The sequence below is a fragment of the Pistacia vera genome, unplaced genomic scaffold (assembly GCF_008641045.1).
Source record: "Pistacia vera cultivar Batoury unplaced genomic scaffold, PisVer_v2 Contig123, whole genome shotgun sequence".
Lineage (NCBI taxonomy): Eukaryota > Viridiplantae > Streptophyta > Magnoliopsida > Sapindales > Anacardiaceae > Pistacia > Pistacia vera.
In genome coordinates, this window is record NW_022195282.1 from 188,829 (window position 1) to 211,527 (window position 22,699).

The 22,699-nt window shown below is 34.4% G+C and overlaps 3 protein-coding genes, 1 long non-coding RNA gene and 1 pseudogene across 4 annotated transcripts; 1 reads left to right on the forward strand and 4 right to left on the reverse strand.

Annotated features, from left to right (window-relative positions):
* Positions 1-1,461: 1,461 nt before the first annotated feature.
* Positions 1,462-2,549, reverse strand: LOC116116122 (annotated as a pseudogene).
* Positions 2,550-5,778: 3,229 nt separating this feature from the next.
* On the forward strand, positions 5,779-6,529 carry LOC116116395 (CASP-like protein 1E2). Its single transcript, XM_031402472.1, has 2 exons — positions 5,779-6,089; positions 6,190-6,529. Exons 1-2 carry the CDS (start codon positions 5,836-5,838, stop codon positions 6,527-6,529), a joined length of 594 nt encoding a protein of 197 aa, XP_031258332.1. The 5' UTR covers positions 5,779-5,835.
* Positions 6,530-7,064: 535 nt separating this feature from the next.
* Positions 7,065-22,339, reverse strand: LOC116116239 (zinc finger protein CONSTANS-LIKE 13). The gene is given in 9 exon segments (XM_031402337.1): positions 7,065-7,417; positions 7,655-7,902; positions 21,004-21,216; positions 21,697-21,804; positions 21,806-21,901; positions 21,903-21,974; positions 21,977-22,068; positions 22,071-22,181; positions 22,184-22,339. Coding segments are annotated over 9 exon segments (1,140 nt in total). The 5' UTR covers positions 22,293-22,339; the 3' UTR covers positions 7,065-7,326.
* On the reverse strand, positions 10,903-13,150 carry LOC116117172 (bidirectional sugar transporter NEC1-like). The gene is made up of 8 exons (XM_031403206.1): positions 13,012-13,150; positions 12,869-12,905; positions 12,560-12,770; positions 12,322-12,483; positions 12,112-12,231; positions 11,798-12,007; positions 11,634-11,752; positions 10,903-10,927 (listed from the first exon to the last, which is right to left on the reverse strand). Exons 1-8 carry the CDS (start codon positions 13,055-13,057, stop codon positions 10,903-10,905), a joined length of 930 nt encoding a protein of 309 aa, XP_031259066.1. The 5' UTR covers positions 13,058-13,150.
* Positions 16,793-17,443, reverse strand: LOC116116261. The gene is made up of 2 exons (XR_004125783.1): positions 17,383-17,443; positions 16,793-17,145 (listed from the first exon to the last, which is right to left on the reverse strand). It is a non-coding gene; the product is annotated as an uncharacterized LOC116116261 (long non-coding RNA).
* Positions 22,340-22,699: the final 360 nt, after the last annotated feature.

Below are 22,699 nucleotides of genomic sequence, written 5' to 3' on the forward strand. Positions count from 1 at the left end.
TGGGAACCCTAATTTTGCAGCGGTTTTCCAATTTCCACGCTATAAAATTGAAGTTTGCTCAATTCTCTAAACACCCCTCAAACTTTTGAAAATATTGCTACCTCACCTCATCTGTTTATTATTACTAAAGCAACCCTATGATAATTCTAGGGAAGGTTGGAAATTTCAAAAAATATAGGGGTATTTCAAATTAAGATAAACTTAAGGGGAGACTAGAGAATTCAATTAGCCTTAATGGCTATAAATTAATAATATATGTTTATTTTCAAATTTCAAGTTAAGAGTAGTAATAATTATTTTGGGTTTTTAATAAGTTAGAATTTGTTGTTTAGCAAATTATAAAATTAGAATTTTATAATAAATTTAAATTTAACTGCGACTATGTTGACAGACTTGACCATTGATACATTTTGACTTTAAACTTTTCTACTTCCCAAAAGTAGTATTAATTAGAGTATATGTTTTCCTTAATTACTAAATTTAATTTTCAAAATGAACATTATTAATTTTATAAAAGTATTTTTATTATTACAAAAATATATTAGATAAATTATTAGGCAATAAGAAATACATATATAATTATTTAAAAAAAAAAAAAAAAAAGTAATAGAAGTCGCCATGAAGCTCTGCATGTTAAAAATTAGTCATCTTTCACTCCATTTTCATCTTCATATTACAAGGGAGAGAGTAAATAATATAAAGAAACAGTTGGAATTCCTTTAATGTTCTTGTTATATTACATTGACGTGCAACAAACAATGAATTACTTTTCTTGAGAAAAAAATGGGATATAATGAGAAAACGATTAGGCTAAATCCCACTTTGAAAGAGGAGGAAAACCAAGGCAATCCGCAATCCCATGCATATAAAGAAAATACAAGACAATTCTGTTATGCGAATATCATTTAGTTTGCCGTGCACTCAAATCCAATCTCTTTCCTCTTTTCAACACCATGTTAACACAGAGGTGGAAAGTTTGAAGATATAATACTTTTTACTTTGCAGCAGAGAATAAAATTGTACTTATAACTAATCAGATGATGTTCATTGCATCTTTAATATTTGCTGCAACCAGCGTGTTATATAGTTGTATTTGATTAACATGCATAAGATGATCCCATGTTTTTGTATGAGATATATTTCCACATGGAACAACAATTTAAGCTCTATTTTTATTTATAAATAGGCCAAAAATAAAAAATAAAAATATAATTCCATCTATCGATTCCTGTCGTTGGAGTATGAAGTGTCTCGCATATATATATATATATATATATGGCCGATAAATTTTAACTGATAGGCTAATGGTGACAGCTCCCGGATCACACATTTTCTTCACTTGGTTGAATATAAATGTGTAGTCCATTCTAAATTCCTTCAATTTGTTGTGGGCGATCAGAATTCTCCCTGGCAGATCAGCTATACTGTTATGTGGATTCCATTACTTCCTCTTTGGATCAACTACGGCATGATTCGTTTCTTCTTTACGTAGATGAGGTATAGTATCATCTGTGGTGACCCCAAATGCTAGGCCCATAATGTTTGGTGTCTGATTAAGAACCAATACCATAAACATTGAGTACAAGTATTAGAAAATAATTTAGCTTTAATAGGATTAAGAAACTTGTATATATATATACTTACTGCGATGTAGAAATCCCACCAGAAAGGCCATACCTGAACCCATAACAGCGCAGATTGTGAGGCAGAAGGAGAGTGAAAATGGCATGATTCTACGCTCTTTGTTTTTATGACTAACCTCTAAAAATATTGATCAATCAAAGAAACACAGTTAATATTGATAATGAAAAGTGAGTTGCGCATCAGAGTTGGTGTAAGTACGTACAATGACACTAAGAGGAGCAGCAAAAACACAGACAGAGAAGACAGCACAGATCCATCCCACCACTGCAATTCGTCGAGGGCCCGTGAGAATAGGTAGGTGAAGACTACAATCAACCAAATGCTCCGAAGTTGAAGAAGATGAGCAACTCCGTAGAAATCTGCAATTAAGTAGTACAAAGTACAATAATATTTCACCACCTAAATTCACAATAAAGAAGTGATGAAATACCTTGGAACTTTTGGTTGCAAATATGTAGAAGAGAGGTATAAGGATTCATGACGCATCCAACTGAGTTGATGGTTATGAGCATAAATGCTTAGCCTTCAGGTAGGCATAGTACAACGTCAGCATGGCGCTAAACAGTGCACTGAATATGGTTGATTGGAACCCTTCTGTCGATTTTTTCTTGAAAATGCGATAGAAGGTTGGCCTGTAATAAATTATAAGTAACAACTTAATTCAATTAAGTGAAATTCCAATAAATTATACAAAGAACGAATAAGAGAAGAGAGAAAGAGAGAGCTTACAATGGTGCCATATAAACAAGGCATGACACAATGTTACCTGCACAAAATGAAGATCATAAATTTTGATATACCAGGATATCAAATAGGGTCAAGAATGAAAGAACGTTTGATAAGTAAGTATACCAAGAAGGCCAAAAATAATAGGCGTGTGAGTTCCAAGTATCGCCATTCTTGGTTTGAAGTAAGTGCCTGCGAGTAAAGCAGTTGAGAGTAGCACAGGGAGCTTATGAATTATTTGCAATGAATAGGTATAATACAGGTAGAAGTGGCAGGTGCTGACATAGAGAATTGCTTTGTACAATATTCACTTTGTTTTGGAACAATAACTGTTCCGGAAATTTTGTGGGAAGCAATACAAAATACTGAGAGCTGGATACTTTAATTATACGAGCGTTATAGAACATTAATAGAACGCGTCTTTAAAAAGTCACTGAATTAAGGTTAGATAGCACATAACTTAGCTGTTGAAATATAAATGCATATTTACTTTGGGTAATTATACTGCAAAGTGCCCATTTATTGCTCCTCAGTAAGCTAGCCAAGTGAAGTTTACATTTTTGGTTCCTGACAAAGTTTGATGGTAAGTATGAATTAAAAAGGAAGAAAAAATAAGTGAAGTTGGCATGCATAATCAGAATAGGCTACTTTGTATTAGTTTAATTAGTGGTTGTGTGGATGTGGCTTGAAAAGTAAAGCGGCTTTTGAGATTGGAGGCAATTGTTGACGTGAAGAAAATGATGATAGTAATGGAAATAGCTAATTGGGGACTTGTTTACGTTTGCTAAGTTGGATTTAGCAGGAGATATCATAACCCCACTTCGCTCGCCGTTACGTTTAAACGGATTCCACTCTACCTTTTTCCTCCAATTACATGAACCAACCCCATTTCTTTTCAAATCAGTTACTCCATATCTATCGTGATCTCGATCTTCTTCTCGTCAATTTAACTATCACAAACTGACCATACTTTTTTAATCAATCAATTACTGTATTAATTTCATAAGGGTATTTTCTTATCATACTAATAATAATACTAAATATGCCAGTAGTTTAACACGTTTAGTGTCGATATAAATATAAATTATATGAATGATCTTCTTCATAAATTGAGGCTTAGCTATCTACTTTAATAAAAACTCCTAAATTGATACCAATATATATCTACTTGTTTACGTATTATAATTGTCTCTTTTTTTGGTTTATGATTGCCTTCGTAGTTGATTATGCATATACAAATAGAAACTGATATTTAATTAATGGGGGCTAATTAAGGAACATTTCAAGAGCAAATAGGCAGGAATCTTTCTATAATAAATAATTGACATCTATGGAATTCAGTAATTTACAAGAAAATCAAACGTACGCTATCCCTATCTATCATTTAAGTTAATTGAGTTAAGATCAAATCCAACCATACCAAACATTTTAACAGTAGTGGTGTTTAATTATTTATTATAATGCATTCCATCTTTAAATATTTATATAATGTATTTTAAAAAATACTCAATTAATTCGTATTGCGCAGTAAAAATGAAAGAAGTATCGTGTACGTTTATTTCAATCAGTTTAGGAAAATTCTAGAATATGACCTTATTATAGTAGTGAAAATCACTTTAAAATGTTGTCACAACTAGTGGGTAACAAATCAATTGATCTTTAAATTAACAAGTTAATTAAGACAAGCAAAGCATTTTCAAATGTTGCGATCGAATTAAGGAGAGAAGAGTTATACATATCTATCTCTGATTCTCAATGTTGCGGCCAGGGACTCCACATTAAATTAAGGGGAATCGACTTACACCTATCCAAGGTTTGGTGAAACGATAGATTGGTAGCTAAAAGGTTTGAAAACGATAAACATGTACCTTTCGTCATGTGCTGTTAGTGATTTCCGTTTGCTAATGGTGAAAAGACTAGAATGCCCTTGAAGTTTGATACTTTAGTTTTTTTAAAATTTGTAAAAAAAACCCTAGGTTTGCTAATTTAACTAAACACCTTAATATATAAAAATTTTATAAAATGACCAAAACACCCCCACCACCCGCAATGTCAGATTCCGGCCACCACCACCGGAATCTGGCCGAAAAGTTGCGTTACACCGTAGACCAGTCGAATCTGGCGCGTAGCGCGCTTATATGGCATTTTCCAGCCAGATCCACCATGGATCTGGCCAAAAAAGGCCAGATCTACGGCCAGATTTGGCCGTCGACGGTCGCAACACTCCATCTTTGGCCGTCAGTGATGGCCAAAGATGTGGCCGTCGTTGACAATCAACGACGACCATTTCTTTGGTCGTCACGTTCCGGCCAAATCGGTGATTTACCGGCCATTTTCGGTGGTGGTGTAGACCGTTGTGACAGATTCCGTCCACCACCATTGGCGGTGGCTGCTAGAATCTGGCAAGTATGGGTGGGTGGGGGTCTTTTTGTTAATTTTTAAACTTTTTTCTGGGGGTATTTGATGAAATTAATAAACTTAAGGGGTCTAAAAATAATTAAAAAAATAGACTAATATTTCTCAGAGGGCATTCTAGTCTTTTCACCATTAGCAAACGGAAATGACTAACAGCACATGACGGAAGGTACTTGTTTGTCGTTTTAAATCTTTTGGGTATCAATCTGGCGTTTAGCCAAACCTTGGGTTGGTGTAAGTCGTTTGGCCTTAAATTAAACCACATATAAAATACAATTTGAAATTGCCTGGCTTCACTTGCTGATCAAATTGTTCGAGGTCACGAGTGTGATTATTTTTTCTATTAAAAAAGAAAAAAACGTTTATTTACACTAAACATGCTTAACTTAGTATTTAAATATACGTGGGGTTCTATTGGGAGAGGTAGGTGGAATATATATTGAATAAGTAGATGTACAGCACAGCCCAGTGGCTTCCCATTTCCTTTGTGTAATTTTATGGTTGGTCCAAAGAGAAAAGGCTGTAAATGATGATGCATTACAACCCACCTGAAAGCAACAGAACAAAACAACTCCTTCAAATCAATCACATATTTCGTTTTAGCCTTAGCCTTAGTAATTCCCATTTATTTATTTCTCCAGAGTTTGGTTGTGTGGTAGTTCACTCACCATATAAATGTCTAATTACATGTTCATTTGAAGGTGCTACATAATAATTAGACGTTTAAACATTAATCATGCTAATTACATATATAAATTCCTCTATAACTTTTAAGAAACTAACGACACTTGTAAATCTGGACATTAAAAACATGTTTTGTTTTTCATGAGAAGTACTGAATTCAAATAGCGAACACAGGCTGTACTCTGCAAGAGTAGTGCATATTTCAGCAGCAAACTGAAACAGAGACGCTGTGCACAGTGTGGTCTTATTTAATGCCTTGAATGCACCTACAAGTCTACAACCTCCCCCTCCAATGCCCATCTACTCCTTTTGTACTTATATATCCATTAAACCACCCATACTTGCCCTCTACTTTTGGCAAAAACTATGGACAAGCCCAAGAGCAACAACAACATAATGGATGGAGTTGGGAGCAATGTGAAGAAGGTGATTGAGAATTCAAAGACTGAAAGATATGGTGATATCATGCTTCGCGCTCTTGCCTTCATTCTCACCTTCATTTCTGCCGTTGTTGTGGGTGTCGATAAGGAGACTCAGATGGTTTCTTTCACTCTTGTCAAAACTTTGCCTCCCCTCCATGTTCCTGTCACTGCTAAATGGCAGTATATGTCAGCTTTTATGTAAGTTAAAACTGTCTTTCTTTGCTTCAAGTTATTAGGATTTCTTATTAATTATTATTTTTTCAATATCGTTTATAATTATGTTATTATATATTGGTAGGTACTTGCTGGTATCAGATGTTATAGCATGCGCATATGCAGGAGTATCGTGGGCATATTGCATGGCCAAACCGAAACTAAATAATAGGTTGGAATTAGTAATGACATTGGTAGATTTAACAATGACGGGACTGCTATTCTCGGCTACAGGAGCTGCCATGGCAATAGGAGTGCTGGGTATGAATGGGAACTCGCACGTACAGTGGCACAAGGTTTGCAATGTGTTCGGTGACTTCTGCCGGCAATTTGAGGCTGGACTTGTGTTGTCTCTGCTTGGATCGTTTGCGTTCCTTTTGCTGGTAGTCCTAGCTGTTTTCAATCTCTACAAGAGATCACGGTAGATAATAATAATAATATACAAGTTGATCTGATGGAGCAGGAGCACTTGGTTGATGGGTATAACTATTGGTAATTAGTTTATTTTATTATTTGGACATGTATAATTAATTGCTTGTTGGTGGGTGAGGCTGTATGACTAGTAAATGCCCTTTTGCTTTCTATTAATTAAATTTCATCCACTTCCAGACTGCCGGTTAGTGTTTTTTCAACAATAAAAATAAGTTATTTTTGATGGGCTACGGCTATGCTGAAACCCAGTTGAACACACATCCTTAAGTTTTCTACACGTCTCTCATTTAATTTGTTTCCACCTACAAACGAAGACTCAATTATTTATACCCTCCATTAAGTATTACTGTTATGTTCCACCCACCCACACCAAACTTAATTACTGTTCTTCTACGTTGAATTAACTTCTAATCTATGTGGCAAGAAAAGTAATTGGGGTTGTAAATAAAATAACACCTAAGCGGATTGTTATTCTCTAGAATATTCTTATCTTCTGTTATCAACTAACAAAACTGAACCACAAAATGATTAATCTAAATTATAATTGCTTCAACTTAATCAATAATTAACCTTTCATATGATCTTAACGAAACTCAAAGCCACCTCTCTGCGTACGTAGCACAACACAGAGGCAGTTGCAAGAGCAAATTCATCTACTCAACACAAGACTTTACAGTACACACAATACATGACTAACTTCTCCTGACAAAAACCATTTTTTAATACACTACTCATCCTGATATAAGCTGTGCTAGAGATTCGTCAGTGGTTACTGCTTACAAATGTACCATTAATGATCAATCTTTGCAAAACGTCCTTTAACTCTAGTCCTGCTTTCAGCCCGAACCTTTCTTGATTCATATCTGATGTGTTTATCATACCTGTTATAATCCGCTCTACAACCGTCAGTTTAAAACCAAACATAAACATATATGCATAGGAACCCATCAAAGTACACTGTCAGCTACATTTTATAATTTATATTTAAGTCCATGATGAATCATTTTATAAAAACACTTTTCTGAAAGCCAGAATATCTTGTTAAGAAATCATTTTTTGCACAAAATTAATAGACTACTGCAATTCTTGGAAATTAATAGGTGAAAAGGGCGTTATACCTCCGTGTTTTCTTTTTCTCCTTGTACCGTGAGAGTGCAGAATCTCTTTCTTGACTGTTTAACTCGTGTAGACCAACTTTAGCAAAAACTGGTAATGTTTCAGTAGTAACTGGATGTTGAGATCCCCCTTCATCACCATCACTGACAACCCTTATACGGCCACCGATATCTGAATGTTTGTCTGGGACAACAGAAATGTCCTCAAAATGGTTTCTTGATACCATTGAACCAGGGATGTAACTAGGATTCTGAGTCAAATGGGTTCAAATCATCAAAGTTGATAAATTTACAATAAAATATATATTGAAGTAATAAACATAAAAAATGTACTTTTAAAATTTATATATACCAAATTATCAGTTCTACAATTGTCCTCGACGATTTTTTATATTTTGAAAACGTTGCATAATTTCTTCATTGACAATTCTATCAAACATCTCTCTCTCAATATATGTAATGAGTTAATCATTTAATAATTGATCTCCCATTCGATTCCGTAGTCGATTTTTCACAATTATCATAGTAGAAAATGTCATTTCAACACTTGCAATTGCAACATGTAATATCAATGCTAATTTTATATCTAAAAAGATAACAACACAAACAAAAACACCCACATTTTCTATACTATACTTCTACCAATTTACATATTCTCTAAACCAAATGGGATTTAAACAATGCATTAAATTCCTAGTTGCTCGCTGTTTAAAATTATGATTGTGTGGTTAGCAAAGTTCTTTTTGCAAATATGTCTTTCTCACTTTGACTCTATCATTATGATGATATTCTAAAATTTTAATCCTCAATTCAAGATCTGCAGGAAGACTACTCAAGTTAAGCTCAACATATGTTTGTCTTGAACTAAATTTCATATGCTCATTGTGAACACTATCGTGACGTCTTATGTTTGTTCAATTGATGGTTCCTCGTTAGAAATCTTTCTTTTGATCAAAAAACTTGTCCATAACTAAAAAAATAAAAGAATTTTATTATCAGGAATATAATTTATTTGCAATTACAATTAAAAAAAACAAAATTTATAAAATTCAACTCATAACTTAGGTTTTTTTAACAATTTCTACTCACCCAATAAAATTCAACTCATAAACCCATGAAAACTCATCAAATCTAACTCTAAATATCAAGTAAATAACCAATATATAAAAATTAAAACAAATAAACAAATCTCTACAAATTAGGGTTTCATCAATTCTTTAAACCATATTCAAAATTAACTCAATAACTAACCACAATTTATCAAACCCAACTTAAAACAACAATTAATTAACTCATACCTCAATATAAACAAGATTAAATCAAAACTCACATCAAAATCTAGGAATTATTTCAAACATATTTATTAAACTCAACAAAAATCCAAATGAGTAACCTTTCATGATCTTTCATCAATTATGACATGTTAAGTTATTGAGTTTCAAATCAAATCCAACCCATACCAAACATTTTAACAGTAGTGTGTTAATTTTATTTATATATAGATGCATTCCATCTTTAAATTTTTATAAATGTATTTTAAAATACTCAATTAATTCGTTATTGCGCAGTAAAATGAAAGAAGATTCGTGTACGTTTATTTCAATCAGTTTAGGAAAATTCTAGAATTGACTTGACTTATTATAGTAGTGAAAATCCTTTAAAATGTGTCACAACCTTAGTGGTTAACAAATCAATTGATCTTTAAATTAACAAGTTATAAGACAAGCAAAGCTTATTTCAAATGTGTGCGATCGAATTAAGGAGAGAAAGAGTTATACATATCTATCTCTGATTCTCAATGTTGCGGCCAGGGACTCCACATTAAATTAAGGGGAATCGACTTACACCTATCCAAGGTTTTGGTGAAAACGATGATTGGTAGCTAAAAGGTTTGAAAACGATAAACATGTACCTTTCGTCATGTGCTGTTAGTGATTTCCGTTTGCAATGGTGAAAAGACTAGAATCCCTTGAAGTTGATACTTTAGTTTTTTTAAATTTGTAAAAAAACCCTAGGTTTGCTAATTAACTAAACACCTTATATATAAAAATTTTATAAAATGACCAAACACCCCCCACCACCCGCAATGTCAGATTCCGGCCACCACCACCGGAATCTGGCCGAAAAGTTGCGTTTACACCGTAGACCATCGAATCTGGCGCGTAGCGCGCTTATATGGCATTTTCCAGCCAGATCCACCATGGATCTGGCCAAAAAAGGCCAGATCTACGGCCAGATTTGGCACGTCGACGTCCAACACTCCATCTTTGGCCGTCAGTGATGGCCAAAGTTGGCCGTCGTTGACAATCAACGACGACCATTCTTGGTCGTCACGTTCCGGCCAAATCGGTGATTTACCGCCATTTCGGTGGTGGTGTAGACCGTTGTGACAGATTCCGTCCACCCACCATTGGCGGTGGCTGCTAGAATCTGGCAAGTATGGGTGGTGGGGGTCTTTTTGTTAATTTTTAAACTTTTTTCTGGGGGTATTTGATGAAATAATAAACTTAAGGGGTCTAAAAATAATTAAAAAATAGACTAATATTTCCAGAGGGCATTCTAGTCTTTTCCCCATTAGCAAACGGAAATGACTAACAGCACATGACGGAAGTACTTGTTTGTCGTTTTAAATCTTTTGGGTATCAATCTGGCGTTTAGCCAAACCTTGGGTTGGTGTAAGTCGTTTGGCCTTAAATTAAACCACATTAAAATACAATTTGAAATTGCTGGCTCACTTGCTGATCAAATTGTTCGAGGTCACGAGTGTGATTATTTTTTCTATTAAAAAAGAAAAAAACGTTTATTTACACTAAACATCTACTTATATTTAAATATACGTGGGGTTCTATTGGGAGAGGGGTAGTGGATAATTGAATAAGCTATGTACAGCACACCCAGTGGCTCCCATTTCCTTTGTGTAATTTTATGGTTGGTCCAAAGAGAAAGCTGTAAAGATGATGCATTAACACCACTGAAAGCAACACCAAAACAACTCAAATCATCACTATTTCGTTTTAGCCTTAGCCTTAGTTAATTCCCATTTATTTATTTCTCCAGAGTTTGGTTGTGTGGTAGTTCACTCACCATATAATGTCTAATTACATGTTCATTTGAAGGTGCTACATAATATAGACGTTTAAACATTAATCATGCTAATTACATATAAATTCCTCTATAACTTTCAAGAAACTAAGACACTTGTAAATCTGGACATTAAAAACATGTTTTGTTTTTCATGAGAAGTACTGAATTCAAATAGCGAACACAGGCTGCACTCTGCAAGAGTAGTGATATTTTCAGCACAAACTGAAACAGAGACGCGTGCACATGTGGTCTTATTTAATGCCTTGAAGGCACTCTCCAACCCCCCCTCCAATGCCCATCTACTCCTTTTGTACTTATATATCCATTAACCACCCCATTTGCCTCTACTTTTGGCAAAAACTATGGACAAGCCCAGAGCAACAACAACATATGATGAGTTGGGAGCAATGTGAAAAGGTGATTGAGAATTCAAAGACTGAAGATATGGTGATATCATGCTTCGCGCTCTTGCCTTCATTCTCACCTTCATTTCTGCCGTTGTTGTGGGTGTCGATAAGGAGACTCAGATGGTTTCTTTCACTCTGTCAAAACTTTGCCTCCCCTCCATGTTCCTGTCACTGCTAAATGGCAGTATATTTCAGCTTTTATGTAAGTTAAAACTGTCTTTCTTTGCTTCAAGTTATTAGGATTCTTATTAAGTTTTTTTTCAATATCGTTTATAATTATGTTATTATATTTGGTAGGTACTTGCTGGTATCAGATGTTATAGCATCGCGTATGCAGGAGTATCGTGGGCATATTGATGGCCAAACCGAAACTAAATAATAGGTTGGAATTAGTAATGACATTGGTAGATTTAGCAATGAGGCTGCTATTCTCGGCTACAGGAGCTGCCAGGCAATAGGAGTGCTGGGTATGAATGGGAACTCGCACGTACAGTGGCACAAGGTTTGCATATGTGTTCGTGACTTCTGCCGGCAATTTGGGCTGGACTTGTTTTGTCTCTGCTTGGATCGTTTGCGTTCCTTTGCTGGTAGTCCTAGCTGTTTTCAATCTCTACAAGAGATCACGGTAGATAATATATAATAATATAAAACTAACAATTTGATCTGATGGAGCAGGATCAGGATAGTTAATTTGTTGTGGGCGATCAGAATTCTCCCTTGGCAGATCAGCTATACTGTTCATGTGGATTCCATTTACTTCCTCTTTTGGATCAACTACTGGCATGATTTCGTTTCTTCTTTTACTGTAGATGAGGTATAGTATCATCTGTGTGACCCCAAATGCTAGGCCCATAATGTTTGGTGTCTGATTAAGAACCAATACCATAAACATTGAGTACAAGTATTAGACAAATAATTTAGCTTTAATAGGATTAAGAAACTTGTATATATATATATATATATACTTACTGCGATGTAGAAATCCTCAACAGAAAGGCCATACATGAACCACATAACAGCGCAGATTGTGAGGCAGAAGGAGAGTGAAAATGGCATGTATTCTACGCTCTTTGTTTTTATGACTAACCTCTAAAAATATTTGATCAATCAAAGAAACACAGTTAATATTGATCAATGAAAAGTGAGTTGCGCATCAGAGTTGGTGTAAAGGGTACGTACAATGACACTAAGAGGAGCAGCAAAAACACAGACAGAGAAGACAGCACAGATCCATCCCACCACTGCAATTCGTCGAGGGCCCGTGGAGAATAGGTAGGTGAAGACTACAATCAATCCAAATGCTCCGAAGTTGAAGAAGATGAGCAACTTTGCCGTAGAAATCTGCAGATTAAGTAGTACAAAGTTTACAATAATATTTCACCACCTTAAATTCACAATAAAGAAGTGATCGAAATACCTTGGAACTTTTGGTTGCATAAATCATGTAGAAGATGAGGTATAAGGATTCTATGACGCATCCAACTGAGTTGATGGTTATGAGCATAAATGCATTAGCCTTCAGGTAGGCATAGTACAACGTCAGCATGGCGCTAAACAGTGCCACTGAATATGGTATTGATTGGAACCCTTCTGTCGATTTTTTCTTGAAAATGCGATAGAAGGTTGGCCTGTAATAAATTATAAGTAACAACTTAATTCAATTAAGTGAAATTCCAATAAATTATACAAAGAACGAATAAGAGACAGAGAGAAAGAGAGAGCTTACAATGGTGCCATATAAACAAGGCATGACACAATGTTACCTGCACAAAATGAAGAACATAAATTTTGATATATCCATGGAAATAGAATAACAATAATAAAAAAAGGGTCAAGTTAATGAAAGAAACGTTTGATAAGTAAGTATACCAAGAAGGCCAAAAATAATAGGCGTGTGAGTTCCAAGTATCGCCATTCTTGGTTTGAAGCTAAGTGCCTGCAGAGTAAAGCAGTTGAGAGTAGCACAGGGAGCTTATGAATTATTTGCAATGAATAGGTATATATACAGGTTATGAAGTGGCAGGTGCTGACATAGATGAATTGCTTTGTACAATATTCTACTTTGTTTTCTTGGAACAAATTAACTGTTCCGGAAATTTTGTGGGACGCAATTACAAACTAGGTGATGAGCTGGATACTTTAATTATACGAGCGTTATATGAACATTAATAGAACGCGTCTTTAAAAAGTCACTGAATTAAGGTTAGATTAGCCACATAACTTAGCTGTTGAAATATAAATGCATATTTACTTTGGGTAATTATACTGCAAAGTGCCCATTTATTGCTCCTCAGTAAGCCATAGCCAAGTGAAGTTTACATTTTTGGTTCCTGACAAAGTTTTTGATGGTAAGTATGAATTAAAATAGGAAGAAAAAATAAGTGAAGTTGGCATGCAATAATCAGAATTAGGCTACTTTGTATTAGTTTAATTAGTGGTTGTTGTGGATGTGGCTTGAAAAGTAAAGCGGCTTTTGAGATTGGAGGCAATTGTTGACGTGAAGAAAATGATGATAGTAATGGAAATAGCTAATTGGGAGACTTGTTTACGTTTGCTAAGTTGGATTTAGCACGGGAGATATCATAACCCCACTTCGCTCGCCGTTACGTTTAAACGGATTCCACTCATACCTTTTTCCTCCAATTACATGAACCCAACCCCATTTCTTTTCAAATCAGTTACTCCATATCTATCGTGGATCTCGATCTTCTTCTCGTCAATTTAACTATCACAAACTGACCATACTTTTTTAATCAATCAATTACTGTATTAATTTCATAAGGGTATTTTCTTATCATACTAATAATAATACGTAATAAATATGCCAGTAGTTTAACACGTTTTAGTGTCGTATATATATATAAATATAATGTGATCTTCTTCATAAATCGAGGCTTAGCTATCTACTTTAATAAAAACTCCTAAAATGGATACCAATCATATATCTACTTGTTTTACGTATTAATTAATGGTCTCTTTTTTTGGTTTATGTATTGCCTTCGTAGTTGATTATGCATATACAAATTATAAGAAACTGATATTTAATTAATGGGGGCTAATTAAGGAACATTTCAAGAGCAAATAGGCATGGAATCTTATCTTATAATAAAATAATTGACATCTATGGAATTTCATGTAATTTACAAGAAAATCAAACGTACGCTACTCCCTATCTATCATTTAAGTTAATTGAGATTTAAGAGAGTTCAAATCCATACCAAACATTTTAACAGTAGTGTTGTTAATTTTATTTATATATAGATGCATTCCATCTTTAAATATTTATATAATGTATATGAAAAATACTCAATTAATTCGTTATTGCGCAGTAAAAATGAAAGAAGATATCGTGTACGTTTATTTCAATCAGTTTAGGAAAGTTCTATAATTGACTTAACTTAATTATATGAATGTAGTAGTGAAAATCACTTGTGTCACAACCTTAGTGATTAATAAATCAATTGATCATTAAATTAACAAGTTAATTAAGACAAGCAAAGCATTTTCAAATGTTGCGATCGAATTAAGGAGAGAAGAGTTATATATATCTTTCTCTGATTCTCTATGTTGCGGCCAGGGACTCCAAAATAAGACATTAAATTAAACTACATATATAATACAATTTGAAATTGCCTGGCTTCACTTGCTGATTAAATTGTTAGAGGTCACGAGTGTGATTATTTTTTTCTATTGAAAAAGCAAAAAAACGTTTATTTACACTAAACATTCTTAATATTTAAATATACGTGGGGTTCTATTGGGAGAGGTAGGTGGTATGTATATTGAATAAGCATATGTACAGCACAGCCCAGTGGCCTCGCATTTCCTTTGTGTAATTTTATGGTTGGTCCAAAGAGAAAGGGCTGTAAATGATGATGCATTACAACCGACTTGAAAGCAACAAAACAAAACAACTCAATCACATATTTCGTTTTAGCCTTAGCCTTAGCCTTGGCCTTAGTAATTCCCATTTATTTATTTCTCCAGAGTTTGGTTGTGTGGTAGTTCACTCACCATATAAATGTCTAATTACATGTTCATTTGAAGGTGCTACATAATAATTAGACGTTTAAACATTAATCATGCTAATTACATATATAAATTCCTCTATAACTTTTAAGAAACTAATGACACTTGTAAATCTGGACATTAAAAACATGTTTTGTTTTTCATGAGAAGTACTGAATTCAAATAGCGAACACAGGCTGCACTCTGCAAGAGTAGTACATATTTCAGCATCAAACTGAAACAGAGACGCTGTGCACAGTGTGGTCTTATTTAATGCCTTGAATGCACCTACAAGTCTACAACCTCCCCCTCCAATGCCCATCTACTCCTTTTGTACTTATATATCCATTAAACCACCCATACTTGCTCTCTACTTTTGGCAAAAACTATGGACAAGCCCGAGAGCAACAACAACATAGTGAATGGAGTTGGGAGCAATGTGAAGAAGGTGATTGAGAATTCAAAGACTGAAAGATATAGTGATATCATGCTTCGCGCTCTTGCCTTCATTCTCACCTTCATTTCTGCCGTTGTTGTGGGTGTCGATAAGGAGACTCAGATGGTTTCTTTCACTCTCGTCAAAACTTTGCCTCCCCTCCATGTTCCTGTCACTGCTAAATGGCAGTATATATCAGCTTTTATGTAAGTTAAAACTGTCTTTCTTTGCTTCAAGTTATTAGGATTTCTTATTAATTTGTTTTTTTTTTTCAATATCGTTTATAATTATGTTATTATATATTGGTAGGTACTTGCTGGTATCAGATGTTATAGCATGCGCATATGCAGGAGTATCGTGGGCATACTGAATGGCCAAACCGAAACTAAATAATAGGTTGGAATTAGTAATGACATTGGTAGATTTAGCAATGATGGGACTGCTATTCTCGGCTACAGGAGCTGCCATGGCAATAGGAGTGCTGGGTATGAATGGGAACTCGCACGTACAGTGGCACAAGGTTTGCAATGTGTTCGGTGACTTCTGCCGGCAATTTGAGGCTGGACTTGTGTTGTCTCTGCTTGGATCGTTTGCGTTCCTTTTGCTGGTAGTCCTAGCTGTTTTCAATCTCTACAAGAGATCACGGTAGATAATAATAATAATAATAATAATAATAATAATATACAAGTTGATCTGATGGAGCAGGAGCACTTGGTTGATGGGTATAACTATTGGTAATTAGTTTATTTTATTATTTGGACATGTATAATTAATTGCTTGTTGGTGGGTGAGGCTGTATGACTAGTAAATGCCCTTTTGCTTTCTATTAATTAAATTTCATCCACTTCCAGACTGCGGGTTAGTGTTTTTTCAACAATAAACTAAGTTATTTTTATGGGCTACGGCTATGCCTATGCTGAAACCCAGTTGGACACACATCCTTGAGTTTTCTACACGTCTCTCAGTTAATTTTTTTCTACCTACAAACGAAGACTCAATTATTTATACCCTCCATTAAGTATTACTGTTATGTTCCACCCACCCACACCAAACTTAATTACTGCTATTCTACGTTGAATTAACTTCTAATCTATGTGGCAAGAAAAGTAATTGGGGTTGTAAATAAAATAACACCTAAGCGGATTGTTATTCTCTAGAATATTCTTATCTTATGTTATCAACAAACAAAACTGAACCACAAAATGATTAATCTAAATTATAATTGCTTCAACTTAATCAATAATTAACCTTTCATATGATCTTAACGAAACTCAAAGCCACCTCTCTGCGTACGTAGCACAACACAGAGGCAGTTGCAAGAGCAAATTCATCTACTCAACACAAGACTTTACAGTACACACAATACATGACTAACTTCTCCTGACAAAAACCATTTTTTAATACACTACTCATCCTGATATAAGCTGTGCTAGAGATTCGTCAGTGGTTACTGCTTACAAATGTACCATTAATGATCAATCTTTGCAAAACGTCCTTTAACTCTTGTCCTGCTTTCAGCCCGAACCTTTCTTGATTCATATCTGATGTGTTTATCATACCTGTTATAATCCGCTCTACAACCGTCAGTTTAAAACCAAACATAAACATATATGCATAGGAACCCATCAAAGTACACTGTAAGCTACATTTTATAATTTATATTCAAGTCCATGATGAATCATTTTATAAAAACACTTTTCTGAAAGCCAGAATATCTTGTTAAGAAATCATTTTTTGCACAAAATTAATAGACTACTGCAATTCTTGGAAATTAATAGGTGAAAAGGGCGTTATACCTCCGTGTTTTCTTTTTCTCCTTGTACCGTGAGAGTGCAGAATCTCTTTCTTGACTGTTTAATTCATGTAGACCAACTTTAGGAAAAACTGGTAATGTTTCAGTAGTAACTGGATGTTGAGATCCCCCTTCATCACCATCACTGACAACCCTTATACAGCCACCGATATCTGAATGTTTGTCTGGGACAACAGAAATGTCCTCAAAATGGTTTCTTGATACCATTGAAACAGGAACATAGCCAGGATTCTGAATCAGTAGGTTCAAAACATTAAAATTGATAAATTTACAATAAAATATATAATGAAGTAATAAGCATAAAAAAATATACTTTTAAAAGTTATATATACCAAATTATCAGTTCTACAATTGTCCTCGACCGATTTTTTATATTTTGAAAACGTTACGTAATTGCTTCATTGACAATTCTATCAAACATCTCTCTCTCTCTCTCTCTTATATATATATATATATAATAAGACAATCATTTAATAATTTATCTTCCATTCGATTCCGTAGTCGATTTTTTACAATTTTCATCGTAGAAAATACCCTTTCAACACTTATAGTTGCAACAGATAATGTCAATGCTAATTTTATATCTAACAAGATAACAACATAAACAAAAACACCCTCATGTTCTATACTATACTCCAACTGATTTGCATATTCTCTAAATCAAATGGGATTAAAACAATGCATTTAATTCCTAATTGCTCGCTTTTTAAAATTATGATTGTGTGGTTAGCAAAATCCTTTTTGCAAATATGTCTTTCTCACTTTGACTATCATTATGATGATATTCTAAAATTTTAATCCTCAATTCAAGATCTGCAAGAAGACTACTCAAGTTAAGCTCAATATATGTTTGTCTTGAACTAAATTTCATAGGCTCATTGTAAACACTATCGTGACACCTTATGTTTTGTTCGATTGATGGTTCCTCGTTAGAAATCTTACTTTTGATCAAAAACTTGTCCATAACTAAAAAAATAAAAGAATTTTTATTATCAGAAATATAATTTATTTGCAATTACAATTAAAAAACAAAATTGATCAAAATTCAACTCATAACTTAGGTTTTTTTAACAATTTCTACTCACCCAATAAAATTTAACTCATAAACCCATGAAAACCCATCAAATCTAACTCTAAATATGAAGCAATTAACCAATATATCAAAATTAAATCAAATCCTCAAATCTCTACAACTTAGTGTTTCATCAATTCTTTAAACCATATTAAAAATTAACTCAATAACTAACCACAGTTTATCAAACCCAACTTAAAACAACAATTAATTAACTCATACCTCAATATAAACAAGATTAAATCAAAATTCACATCAAAATCTAAGAATTATTTCAAACCCATTTATTAAACTCAACAAAAATCCAAAGGAGTAACCTTTCATGATCTTTCATCAATTAAGAAAGTTAAAAGAAAAGAATTAATTTTAAGTAAAAAAATAAAAATAAAAATAAAATTAATATCATCTTCCCTTGTAATCCAAAGGAATAACATTTCTTGAATATCCAACCAAAAAAAAAATATATAATATGAAAGCAAAATAGAGAAAATAAAGAAAAGAGAAAAATTTAAAAAGTATTAATTAATAATTTATTTTGTGGGGTCAACATGAAGTTAAGTTGGATTAAAATTGTAAAATCCATAAACTATTAATATTTTTTTGAAATTTTTGAAAAGTTCAGTGGGGTTCAATGAATCTTTAGTTGCTAAGGCTGCGTTTGGTTCACATATTATAGTTTTCCCAAAAAAGTTAAGTTTGCTTCACCTATCTTCAAAATACAATTCTAAATTATTCAATTTATTTAAACCCTCTAAATTTGTTAATTTAACTAAACAACCCCCAATTTTTTTTAAAAAAATTGACAAAAACACCCCAACAACCCAAATTTACCAGATTCCGGCCACGATTGTCGGAAGTTGGCCATAATCTAGTATAATGGCACACTATCAGCTGAATCTGGCCAGTAGTGCGCTGATCTAGCCTTTTCCGACCAGATCCACGGTGGATCTAGTCGGAAAAGGCCAGATCTTTGGCTGTTGACAGTCGTCAACGATGGCCAAGATAGGGTCGCCATCAATGACGGCCGTATCTTTGGTGGTCGTTGATGACCAAATGCAGCCAAATTTGGCCGTCAATGGCCAGATCTGGCCTTTTCCAGCCAGATCCACGGTGGATTTGGCCGGAAAAGGCCATATCGATGCAAGACCGGCAATATCAAGCCAGTCATACGTCAATACAGCAACTTCGACCACCCTTCGACAATGGTGACTGGTTGTCTGTATTTATGAGTGGATTGGGGATGTTTTTGTTAACTTTGAATATTTTATTATAGGGGTGTTTAGTAAATAAATAAACATAGAGGGTATTTATGTTAATTTTCAAAATTCTACATCGTAATACCCACCCAATTTAACTTTTTTTCAAAAGATTATTTTAAAAACTACCCAATAATAAACCAAACGGAGTCTAAATTAAGCCATTTCAATTGAAGTAAAAAATAAGCTGCAGCATCAAATTGATATTGCTGACATTAAAGCAAGGTCCAATTCCATGATCCAGCACTATATATAAGAATTTCCATAAACTTTGATGATAAGCCCATTCACCTTTTTTGTATAGGCATCCCAAACAGCATTGACCTGATGTCTTTCTCTTTTATTCATTGACTAGGTAATCGGTGAGATCCCTATTTAGTGATCTAATTCTCAGGATATTTGAAATGGTTTAATGGATAAGACCGCTCCAAGTTTGCATAAGATGCTGGGACAAAGGTGATGCTAGCATTATTCCAGATCTGTTGTATGTTACAAAGTATAACTGTGGCACTGCTGTTTTTTTAGTTCCGAACATTTCTAGGAAGGTGCAGAATTGTAAGACTCAAAACTTTACGTTGATGATATGAAATGAGTCATCCACATCCACTAATGGCTATACTCATAGCAATGGCTGATTGCCAAACAGCTCAGCTCAACAAGCAGTAAGAAAATTTCAAACCAAGAAGGTTTGAGGGGTTAGGTGAGCTAAGAGGTATGGTAGGATTGGAAGGTTGTAAGATATACTTGTGTCTACCAATCAAATGCATATTCGCTAAGGGCTAATTCAAATTTGTAACATTAAGATGATAATACATAGAGAGGAGCTCAACTTCTTCTCCACAGTAGCACTCGTATTTTGACATCCCTTTTGAGTGCTGATACTAATATTCTTTCACTTCCATTCAAGACATTCTTCTGACCTCAAATGGTTTATATTTGCAAAGGCTTAAAACTCTCTTTATAGTTGAAGCCAGAAAATCTTATTTTCGTATAAAATTCAGACACAACCTGCAAGTCGGTACAGTCCCCATTCCCCAAGGACTACACTCAATCCATCCATTATCACTCAGGCGAACACTTTCCATTTTCACCTCAACCAGCCATCTATCCTTGGACTTCACTGATCAAGTTCAAAACAATAAGAGTAACCATAAATGCAAGTAACATCTTGCCCACAACAATTTCAAACTTTGCACAAAGATACTACACATGAAACTTACATTCTTGAAGCATAAGGAATCAATTTCAAGATAACAAAAATGAAGCAAGATTTTACCTCGGAAGCAGGATAAGAGATTGGTTCTGCATCTGGTCCAGAACCAGTGTATATATTCGCTGGCTGCAAGTTTTGGTCAGGCACCGACGATTTGAACCTTATAATGGGTTTAGCATCCGCATTTTCATAATTCAACTCAGATTTCAACTTGCTGAGTTGACGAAGCTGGCAAAGCATTTCTTCCTTGTGTTTCCCACAAGCAGCATTTCGATTCTGATTCAACAACAATATCCTGAACCAAGTTAAACTACCATAGTCGATAGACAACTTCAATAGAATTGCCGATTAATAATTAATTACAAAAAAATAAAAAACTGCGAACAATGAATCAAGAAACAAAGAATAATTCGAGATATAACAGTTATTAGCTTGCACTAAGCATCACAAATTTGAATCAGCAAGATCACACACTCAATCTACAAAACAGGGAACCAAAAAAAAAAAAAACAAAAGGAAAACCCTAAATTTTATTTTACTCTCATATTAAACAAGCAAATAAGAATTGAAGGGTATAACTTTCCAAACTATCATTGGAAAACACTTCTAATATATTTTTATTCCCAAACAGATAGTGAAAAGGCAGATCAATCGAACTTGCAAAATCTTTTTTAAAAAAAAAAAGAACAATTTTTTAAAGATAAAATTAAATTTAACAAAAGAGAGAGAACATTTAGAACAGAAGAAGATACTTGCCTTGGGCAGAGGGGGCACGTCCAGAGCCTGAAAATTATCAGCCGAGTCACTCCTAACAATCAAGTCATCTATACTTAGAAACTCAGGAGGTTCCCAAACTAATAAATCCGATGATCTCATCGCCATAAAAACAATCGTTATTACTATCATTACTATTATCATCTCCCAAAAACAGAGCTTTATTGTCCAAATCATCGAACCCAAATATTGTGGAACAGCTCATTCACTGATGGAAATCCAGTGAAGAACTCAATCGGTCTACGATTATGCACAGATGAGACATAAAGGTGCTCTGGTTGTGATGTTCCCAGTCGCAATTGGAGCAGAGAACAGAGTGCTCTGTTTCGCAAAAGATTGAAGCAGGGGAAGAGTACAGGCATCACATAGCGGGAGGCGAGAGTGCTTGGAGAAAAGCAGATTTGTTGAGTGGACCTCTCGGTCACATGAGAAACAAAGCTTGGCGGAGTCTGCTCTGCAATATAAAGAGCTGTTTTGTCGTTACAGTAATCACAGAGTCGTTTTTGTTGTTCTTGCAGCTGGTTTTGTTGTGGCTGTGGCGGGGGTGTTTGTTGTGGTTTATGTGGAGCATCAGTCATTTCTAGCAGATTTTAATTGGGTTATATCTGTTGTTGCTTGAAAGTATAGAAGAAGAAAGAGAAGAGTATGTGAGGTTTAGGATGGAGATAAGTAGAGAAAGAGAGAGAGAGAGAGAGAGAGAAACAGAGTTAGAGAAATCGAGAGCTTATCATTTCTTGGGGTGCAAGAACTGTCTAAATCAAAAAAGTAGTTTTTTTAATGTGTAGTTCAAATGAAAACTTATTGGTTTAACCTTTTTGTCAAGTGCAAAAAAGGTTGTGAGCTTTTATTGTAATGTAGAGAAACAATGAAAAGTGTCGACATCATCCTCATCTTGACAACTAGCCTACGACAAGTACAACTACAACATTGGAATGGTAGATACTGGACATACAAGTAAATGCAAATTTATCTGCTGATTTTTTAA